This window comes from Urocampus carinirostris, chromosome 1 (assembly GCF_059441175.1).
Source record: "Urocampus carinirostris isolate Australia breed hairy pipefish chromosome 1, RoL_Ucar_1.0, whole genome shotgun sequence".
NCBI lineage: Eukaryota > Metazoa > Chordata > Actinopteri > Syngnathiformes > Syngnathidae > Urocampus > Urocampus carinirostris.
The window spans coordinates 15,128,433-15,139,295 of NC_142349.1; the positions used below are offsets into that span (position 1 = coordinate 15,128,433).

The 10,863-nt window shown below is 39.6% G+C and overlaps 1 protein-coding gene across 1 annotated transcript; it reads right to left on the minus strand.

Moving 5' to 3' along the window:
• Positions 1–4,254: 4,254 nt before the first annotated feature.
• LOC148373676 (G protein-coupled receptor 4-like) lies at positions 4,255–5,481 on the minus strand. Its single transcript, XM_088328106.1, has one exon. The coding sequence runs from the start codon at positions 5,466–5,468 to the stop codon at positions 4,461–4,463; it is 1,008 nt and encodes a 335-aa protein (XP_088184232.1). The 5' UTR covers positions 5,469–5,481; the 3' UTR covers positions 4,255–4,460.
• Between the last annotated feature and the right edge of the window lie 5,382 nt (positions 5,482–10,863).

Genomic DNA, 10,863 nt, shown 5'->3' on the forward strand with positions numbered 1-10,863 from the left:
TTTGTATTTGTTGTGAATGTAATCGAACGGTAATGCACACCGTATATAAAACACTTTTGAGAACTGTTATGCACTCTACCATAAAGGTTATTATGCTGAAATAAGCTTTATGGTAGAGTGCATAACAGTTTCAATACGAGCGATTTGAATAGAAAAGGGCAAAATAAACATGTTACCTGCTCAAAAGTGATTTATATATGGTGTGCATTACCGTTCGATTACATTCACAACAAATACAAAGATGGAACGCTTTAAGTTGTATTAAATTCCCATCAAATGCAAGACAAAGTGGTTTTGGTTATATGTCCGCTATTACATTCCTAAAAAGTGATATAAAAGTGAGATAATACCAGGTCAAAGTGGTAATAGTAGCCAGGGGATGCAAATCTCGGCAGGCATGCATTTCTCGGCACAACACCGGCTCAGCAGCTTTTATACCCGTGGTCCACACGTGGAAATGACACGGAAATGATGCGATGAGGAAGCGGAACAGTCACCGGCGTCTGTTTTGTGGGCATACCACCGATGAACAGCGGGTTGGCCAATTTTGCGCATTTTCCATCGCGGGCAACCACGGACGAAAAAAAACCCGCAAAACTTTACCCGCGATACAGACTCAAACGGCTGTGTGACCGGGCCCTTAAAAAGGCAGATCGTCTCACATAAACGGGTAAAGGAGTGCTTAAAACTACATTTCCCACAATGTCAGCGCCATTCAACGCCAGTATGTCCATATCGATTCCAATGAGTGGAATTGAGGACTAATGATCCCAAAAATGTCCAAGAAGATGTCATTTTTTTATATGATGATACCTCTACATACGAGATTGTTTTATTCTCAGATAATGCCCGTATGTAGAAATGCTCTTATCTTGAGTGAATCTTCCCAATATGAAACAACTGAAAACCATTTAATCCGTTCCCGGCCTCCCAAAAGCATCCAAATTAATTCAAAATAGCGTTAAAAGACGTCTCCATAATCACTGAAAACATGTTCAAATTCTATATTAGCATAAAAATACAGTAATATGATAAATAAGATGATAATAAAAGAAGTTCAAAGTTGCTAATGATAATAAATGTAAATTCTTGTAACTTGGATTTTCCCTTGTGAAAAATCTTCTCGCAACATTTTTGCTTAAAAGACATTTCGTATCTTGAATTTCTTGTCGCTTGAATAGCTCATAAATACAGGTATCACTGTCTCTTACTAATAACAGATGGTATATGTCTAGTGACCTTTTTTTAAAGCCACAGTTATGTTTGTAAGTTGAATAATTATTTAATTCATAGTTTATTTACGATGAAAGAGTTGTAACATTCATTTTACATGCCAATTACATTTAGTTACATTTATAGCTTACATCAGGCCTTTTGAGGACAGCAATTATTCCTATGTGGCCCTCTGTAATAGGTAGGGTGGTTTACTATGGGAGTGGCGCTTGGCTTTGGTGACAACCAGTGGACAGATAATTGGTTAATGTAATGCAGCTCATTTTTCTCTTGTGTTTTTCTCATCATTTTCTCGCGAGTTGAATTAAATCTACTGGTGGGCCCGATTAGGCCCACAGGCCGTGTACTTGACACCCCAGCTCTTGAAGTTTTGTCAAATCCAGGTCTAGAAAGCAGAAATCCTGTCAAGAGTGAGTAAACCGTCATTGGTGAGTAAAGTTTGATAACCTTCTTAGTGCTTATGGTGGTTATTGGTTTATGTCTCTGGGATGTCGGAAAACTGATCCAAACGTGTGACCTTCAGGGAGGATTTGTTTATTTTTCTACAAGTGTCCCATGTTGTCTGACTTCAACATGAAGCAAACTCATATACAGTATCTCATGCTACTTTTTTTCATGTGTCCTTGCACTTTTGTGTGTGTGTGTGTCTGAGTATCTGTGTCCAAAAATAAATGATGGTGTATATTAAACAAAAGAGAAAACTCAATAATCACCAAAAGGTTAAATAAAAAACAACAAAGTACCCACTTAAGGTTGAAACACAATCAACCGTACTAAATACAGCATAAGAAATTGATATTAATAATCGCACAGGAAACTTAACATGCTCAACATTTTATTAAGATATACAAGCATTATCATGGAATTTGCCAAAGAGATATTTTGGTAAAGCTAATGAGCTTATCTAAATAGGTCCTTATGGAGAGAAATACAAACCTCAAGTGCTGCCACAATGACCCAGGCGGTTAAGGGATCCGTGAACGTGAACTGGTAAATCCCAAACGTACTTTGTCATGGACCAATACTTGTTTGGACAAGAAATGACTTTGTTTTATTTGGAATTGTGGAAAGTAGAAATGAGTAAGTGCACAGAGTAGAACACAATAGGTGAACCAGGACCGATTGGCGAAAGAAAACAGAAAGTTGTCAGACAAAAAACATTCAGAAGGCAGCCATGATGACCAGGAACCAACAACCACAACAAATAACGACTACTGCAACAAACATGAACCCAGCCAAGGGAAAAAACAATGAGTACAGCAGGCTAGCCAGCTAGTTGACTGCTAACGGGGCTAACCTGGACCAAACAAAACAGGAAGCCTTCGGAGGCCAGGCGCTAACAGGAAGCTATCTACACTAGAGATGGGTAAAGTAGCAAACAATTTTACTCAAGTATAAGTAGTGTTACTTCAGGATAATATTACTCAAGTAGAGGTAAAGTAGTCATCCAAATACTAACTTGAGTCAAAGTAAAGAAATGACTCGGTGAAAAAATTCCTCAAGTACCGAGTAAGTGTAGCAACGCCCATGTTTATTCATCTTTCTCAAGACAACCAATCAGATCATCAAATGATCAAAGTCCATCCAATTAACAAAATATATTTAACTAAAAAGTAGAATAAAATAATCAACGAAGGTTTAAGTGCTTTAATAAACAATAAAATAAAAATAGTCTAAATCAAATGAATAAATTAAGCACATGTAGCACCAAGTAGCCCATTTAAAGCTCCAATACTCATCTTAACAGGCGCTGAAAGCAGAAAAAACAAGCTTTCCCATGAACTCGAAAAAAGGAGGCATTTCATATTGTAGCTGTTTCTGGCTTGTGACAAAAAGTACAGTTTTTTCTTCACAAATTTACTCAAGTAAAAGTACAAATGTAATGATTTCAAAATACTCATTGAAGTATAAAATTTACAAAAACTTACTCAAGTAAATGTGACATACTAAATGTACTCCGTTACTACCCACCTCTGATCTAGACAATATTATATTAGTTGCAAGACACCCAAAAGGAAAAGTCACAACAACATAACTTAAAGGAGGCAAAGGCAAAAAAGTCAAGTCAAGTCATGTTTATTTGTATGGACCTAAATCACAAGAAGTCTCAAAGGACTGCACATACCACAGACTATTGCAAACTCCACACTGTACCCGACAGCAGGTAAGTTTCTCCACACAGCTTTTGATGATTAAAGCACGTATCTTGGCCAAAACAGACTAAAGTCCCCCAGCGACACTGTAAGCAGAATTACAATTACTCCAAGCACAAACAAACACTATGCATTCGCTGATTACTACAATTACTGTCTTATTGTCAATGGGAGGGACTTGCTATTCTTTTGAGTCCTTGTTGTCATCCGGTGACGTCACAGCTCTAGGGGATATAAGCTCAAACAGTCAATTTTGACAATTAATATCTCGTATTCCATGCCGCGTTGAATATTTTAGGAGATATCTGCATAATTGTGGGGAGGGACACTATACGTTCTGTGCCTAATTGGAAAAAATAGTCTTATGTAATCCCTTTTAAGGTGCTGTCTGAAATTTTAAAATCTACCTGCGGACGCTTACGTCATCATTGCAGCCTCTGTCAAGCTGCTTGTATGGTGCGTGCAAGATGCACTCAAATAAACTCCTTTTTTCATCTTTTTGGGGGTTTGGGTTGGCGTTTTGACTTTATTTGAACCAACCCTTTTTTACTTTCACCAGTTTCATGCTACACTAACAGAACGATCATCAGGAAATCACTCAATCACCCCCCTCACAAACCCCAGCTTCCTAATGTTCTTGTGAATCCCAAACACCTCAGATAAGCGCCGTGTAAATAAATATATAAAGGCTCTATCAATTTAGGCATTGTTGATACATAACTAATAGAGAACATTTTCTACTTTTAACTTTTTTACAGACACCTCAAACGATGCTCCCTGTCTTTAACCATAATAGTTTATAAAGATTCAGAATTAAACAAATGTAAAGCATCAATTTATGTACGTTTTTTAAATAAATGACTTTCACTTGATAATTACGAATAGTATTACAATCAAGGGTAAGGCCGAGGAAACAAACTCATAGTGAAAAATCCCCAAAGTTGTACGTACCCAGCTGTTTAAGCGAGATGCAATTGTTGGAACGCAAAATTGGGCTTGAATTCCCGCAATTAGGTGATTAGAGCAAAACATTGTCTTGACTGTGTTTTAGGAAGAAACTTAAAAACGTTGCTCTTAGCTAGAATGGTTCTGCACTGGAGCTGTTTTCTGTTTCTTTCCGGCAACACAAGGGCACCACCTGTGGACGAAGGTGTCCGGCAGGAAGGGGACCTTGTCAAGGCGGGAGAGGTAGACCAAGGGTTGAATGGTGCTGCTGATGTTGAGGAAGGCAAAGCCTACGGGTTGTACATAGCAGCGGAACACATTAGGTGAGTAGTAGTCTTCGAAGGGGAACAGGGCCACGGGCGGCAGGTAGTTGACCACGATGATGCAAAGGATGGACAGCACGATCTTGAAGGCCTTTCTCTTCATGGGCCGCATGTCTTCCTTGACGACTCCACCTGATTTCTTCAGGGCCCACAGAATGCTGGCGTTGCACACCACCATCCAGGTGAACGTGGCCAAGATCTCGCCTGTGAACACCTTCTCAAAGTCATGCAAGCCGCCCACCACCTTGGCGGCGGAGTAAGCAAACGTGAGACCGAAGACCAAAACCGATAGACTCAGCCGGTACTTGACGTGCCTGACACGGCCGAACGCTAGTGGAAAAACAACAGCCAAGAAGCGGTCCAGGCAGATGCAAGAGAGGAACAGAGGCCCGCTAGTGTCTTTCACCCCGTACGAGAATTTGAGGGCAGACCATACCTCCTTGCTCTGCCAATGGTAGAGGTTTAGGAAGCTGATGGGCGTCATGGACCCGAAGTAGGCGTCCATGAAGGCCAGGGAACCCAGGTAGATGTCAGAGGTGGCTGGTTGTTTTCGGTTGTGCACCAGCACAGCGATGACTAGCAGGTTTGCGGGGATGCCTACCAACACGTTGATACATTGCAACGTCAGGTCAAACAGGATGCCCCCTACCTGGGCGTCGCAGCCGTCGAACACACTGAAGGGTTTAACCGTCAGGTTGTTCCCGGCGGTCGAGTTCATCAGCCATGATGTGTTGTTAGCCATGGTTGTAGACCCTAAATGGGAGAATTTTTTTAAAGTGTACTTGTCAATGAACTGCTCATATTCACTGCACATTCACTGAATTCCAAGTTCTCCTAACATACGGTGGATGGTTTTCAAAACAGTCTGACCTGTGAGAAAACAAAATCCAAAGACTGATTTTCAATTATTCATGAAATTCTTTTCATTAGATCAAACCCTAGTGGATCTATCCTTGCCTTTTCACATTTCCTTTTGGCTATTTTAAAGGGAAACTGTGTAATATTTGACCACTAAATGTCACTGCATTGTGTCATGCAACCTAAAATGAGTGCCATAAAGCACAAGGACGAGTTCAAACTACAGAGACTCAAAATCACGAAGCTGCACTAGTTTACGTCTCATTATTTTTGCTCAGCCTTCACAAGGTTTTTGTTTTCAGAATAGAATATTTTTGTTGTCATTGCAACAAATTAAATCTTACGGGGTAAACCTTCAGCAGCAATATTGCAGACAATCATGTCAGCGCCCTTTAGGTGTGTCTCATGTTACATAAAAAAATCGCAACCTACGAGTATTTAAAAATGTATATGTTTAGATGGTAGTTCATGTTTTTCGGGATATTCAAGTCAAGTAAAGTCATGCTAAAGGTCCTACCGAATGGACTGAACAACAGGCAGGTTTCCAGGAGGGAAGGAGCACCACAGAACAGGTTTTATAAACTGCGCATCCTCTATCAAGTTTTTGTGAATGTCATAGAGACAATTGAAAGAGTACGGCTAGCCACTTTATGGGGCACCATGCGGAAGTACAACATGTGCCAAAAACTATTTCAGACCATTGAACAACTGTATGCCGATGCCAACAGTGCGTTACTGTTGAATGGTACCATTGGAGCATGGTTTCGAACCACAGTCGGTGTGAAACGAGGCTGCATTCTCTCTCCAACTTTATTCAACATTTTCCTGGATAAGATTTTGTCCGAAGCTCTGTAGCAACATGAAGGTACAGTCAGTATTGGGGGACACAGTGTCACTAACCTCCTTTTTTGCTGATAACAATGCCAGATTGGCAGGAGACGAACAGGAACTCAGAGATTCTGTCAATCGCCTGGACAAAGCATCAACCCAGTATGGGATGAATAACAGCACAGAGAAAAAAACAAAAGTATTGACCAGCAATCCGCAATGAATCACCACAAACATTACCATGAACCGCAGAGAGCTAAAACATGTCAACAAATTTAAATATCTTGAAACTGTCATTTAAGAAAAGGGGTAAGAACCAAAAATCATGGCCAGGATAGTTCAAACCAGATCCAGTGATTGTCAACAGTGGAGACAGTTGTCCAAAGTTGCGTTCTCATTGTTGCCCTGACAACCCATGTTGTTAAGGGATCAACGGAACCGTGATTTAAATCAATATAGTTTTTCCCCACTAGGAGATGCTAAATAATACACAATCTTCCTTTATAAGAAACAGTGGCAATAGTTTATGTGAATGAACAGCTCAAAAGAGTAGTCCGTGAGAGGGCAGGTTTACCCAGCTTCTGTTCAAGAGAAAACAAACATATCGGGAAAAATTGTGCACCGATAGACTAGATAGCATCACATGTATTTTTAGGTTACTAAAGGTTTATACTTAGATTGTAGGAGTGGGAGGACTTGAATTAAATTGTCTATATTGTCATTGATAACAAAGTAGTGCATTGTATGCATGGAGATTAGACTTGGCACTCCGGGGTAAACATTTAAAAAACACTTTGAAAAGAAAAAAAATATAAAAGATTATCAGATTTAAGGGAGAAAAATATATTTACAACAACTCATAACAATAGTGTAATGTTTGTTAACGAAAAAGAATAGTGCATCGTAACAATTTATGAGTTTGACTTTGGTTACTCATTAAGACTTAGCGGTAACATGAACAACCTTGGGTCCACTGGGAATATCTGAAAACTATCGGGACATCTTCTCATAATCAAGCTCTTATCTTGTTATTGTACTTAGCAAAGCTCCTTGGGGATTCTCGACTGCTGTTTTCAGCGCTGTATTCATTACCCAGGAGCCCCCCTGCTTCTGGCCCCACCCCGTTTTGAGATGAATAAAAGGACGGCGGTCGGATCATAGATGCTAACAGAAAAAGGACACTTACAATATTTATTTATTTATTTTTTTATTTTTTTATTGTTTTATTTAACATTGAGTCTAATGATTATTTTTCTGACTGTAGGACATATGCAATTGAGGATGTCAGAACTCCATAAACTCATTTTTTTAAAAGAGTGAGGGATTGGCACAAACTTCTGCCGGAGGCCTTGATTGTTCCTTGTGTGGCCACCATGGGAATTCTGTTCCCTTTGCGGATTTACTTGTGGGATTAACCTCAGCAAGAGATTAACGTCTCTGGAGACACCTGTATAAATCAATTGTGTTTTTTTCAGGGAGAAAAAAAATAAAACGCTTCAACCTGTTAAGCTGTTTTGGTTTTTGCTCACAATTTAATGAATATGAATTGACACGATTGTTTAGAAACAATAAATGTAACAGAAATAATCATATCTGATCTGATGACACTGGGCTTATGTTGGAATCTGAAATTTTTTATTTACCTATCTTTTCTTTAAGTGTGCTTGATATGTAAAAAAAAACCCTTATGTAAAGAATCCTAATATGTTGAAATACATAATTGATTACAAAAATAATATCCCTCCAATATCACGTATCCTCTGTTTTATTTTGGGGTTAGATTTCTTGGCTTTATTGAAGGAATTAAATGAATTATACATTTAAAAAAATGATAAACACTGTAGCTAGGTGAACACATTTTGCAAGAAAAATATACAATAAACATTAAAATATGTTGTTAGATACTAATATAATACTATTAAATTGATAATATACATTTAATTACTGTAGAAACCATCTGACATTGATTAAACACAAACAACTGTTATTTTCAATGGATTTGTATTTGTAAAACTTTTTTTAAAAATGTTATGAATACAACTTTTATACTGATCCAAAAAGAGAGATAAATGCCACTTGACAAACAAAACTCGAAATAAAAAGTCCACCAAAACAAAACTTAAATATTTAAATTTTCAAAACATTCATATTTTGTTTGATTGTACTTACCTGTAAGAAATATAGCTGGTTGCGGAACTGCGGGCACCCTCAAATTGTGTTTGAGTTCATTGGGAATTTATAAAATGTGACCAAAAGGGGAGGATCTCTTTGTGCTTCGTAAGATCTTCAAGAGATGAACCAGTTTACAAAGAGACCTATTCAGGATCGCTGCGTTGTCATTTCTCAAAGCAGTCTTAGGGGGTCGTCTTTAATATGAGTAAACACAGTATACGGTAGTTTGTAACTAGTTACTTTCAGCGTAACGTGCTACTTTTGGGTGTCAGCTATCTGGGTTGTAACACCATTACTTTTAAAATGAAGTCTCTAAAAAACATTTTTCATTATTACTCCGTATGAGGGCTCTTTATCTGACAAATGAACAAAGCGTATTTTAGCACACAGATAAAACTAAAGGCGACTCTTTTTACCTAGTCATTGCAGGGTAATTTGAAAAACAAATAATTGACTTTCAATCTACGCATAATGATGGACTTCTTCATTTGTCGTGATTGATTCTGTCCCGAAGTTTTTGCGTTTTTTTCCTTTTCAAAAGTGTTAATCGAGCGAGTTACTGTCACGGACCAGAAACAGACACAGGACCCAATAGCGCTCGTTTACTCAGTTTTATTAATAAAGAGGGAGAGTAAGGGTTGCTTCCACGATCCGATGGTTGACGGACAAGGGTAGCAGGTGGCTGGAGACGCGGAAGTGGCACTTCCGTGTCGAGCAAGGGTGGTCGTAGATTAGCAGGAATACTAGTCATTAGCCGGGACGGGAGAGCAAGGGCGGTATCGAGTTCGGAAACAAGGTCGGCAACAGGTGTCAGGCAGGTAGCGGGGCAAAACAGGTCGGATGCCGGGATGGCAGAACAGGGCAGAATCAGGTCTGGAAACAGATTGGCAACGGGTATCAGGGAGAGAAAAACAGGGCAGGAAAAGTGTCTGGAAGTGAGAGCTTGCCGAGCTGGGAGCATCGGTCCGCAACGATCTGACAGGGTTCTCTTGAAAGCCAGGGGTTTAAAAAGAGTCTATTAGCCAATCAGCTCTCAGGGCTGTTGGCACCAATTGGCATTCATAGGTGCCTTGAATCGGCAATCATGACAGTTACAGTCTTTGTATAAAACTGTTCTGAATGCAAACCCGAACTAGAATGGCTGTACACCAAAAGACCATCAGCCGCGTTGAAACCATTTTTGTGTGGCCTTTCCCTTTTTTGGCAGAGCCGTTGGCACATGACAATGGAAAACCCAAAGAGTGAGACTGAGTCCGGACAGTGTTTTGTTGTTTTGGCCTGGAACAGGGCCATGTATTTCTTGATAAACTGCTGTGTCAGCAAAACCAAATGAGTCTGTTTATTGTGCGTTTTTTGTTTTTGTTCTTTTTTGTATTTTCACTTGTAGAGTGACCTACATACCTTTCAGTTCTGCTCTGGGAGAGTAGAATGTCTTTCTGGAAAAAATGCTGAATCAGCAAAACCAAATGTACTGAGTCAGTTCTTTGCCGAGTCCAGATATTGTATTAAAATTGAAAGTTGTTCTGGTTTGGAAGAGGGGAATGTCTTTTGAGGAAATCTCCTAGGTCAGCAAAAGCAAGAAATGCCGAGTCAGGTTTTCTTTTTGAGGGGGGGGGGGGGGGGGGAAGTAGGGGGGGGGCAGTTTTCACTCTAGGGTAACCTACCTGACTGTCTGTATAAGATGGTGTTGATATTCAATGTCTTCCTGGCCTGGGGGAGTGGAATTTCATCATGAAAAAATGCTGAGTCTGCAAAACCAAACATATACACAGTCTACTTCCTTTTGCATTATTTACATATATATGTCAAACTCTTCTAACGGTCTGCAAGACATTGTATTGAAATTGAATGTGGTTCTGGTCTAGAAGAGGGGAATATCTTTCTGAAGAAAAACTACTGAGTCAGAAAAGACAAAAGTGAGTCCTTTTGGGGGCATTTTCACCACAAGAGTGACCTACCTGGTTGGGTGTGAAAAACTGTCAACCTGGGCAAACATGTTCTGGCCTGGGTGTGTAGGATGTCTGCTGAATCAGCAAAACAAAAAACACCAAGTCAGCCTTTTGGCAGTTTTGGGCCTATGAGGTTACCTATCTGAGTGCCCATAAAGGATGTTGATATTAAATGTAGTTCTGATCTGGGAGAGTGGAATGTATTTCTGGGGAAAATGCTGAGTCAACTAAAATAAAAGTGTTGAACTTTTTGGGGCAGTTTTATATATTGAGCAGTGGTTAGGAACACTACAAAACGCTAACAAATAACTTAAAGCAATCCGACTAGGTGAGCAGTGAAAATGAGCGGAGCTATACACATACCACAAGCACTGCCTTCTCCCCCCTTCGCCCGGCGCCGGC

What these genes read in the sequence shown, in the direction of transcription:
- LOC148373676 (XM_088328106.1), bottom strand. Translation starts at nt 5,468, where the DNA reads ATGTGCAGTGAATATGAGCAGTTCATTGACAAGTACACTTTAAAAAAA.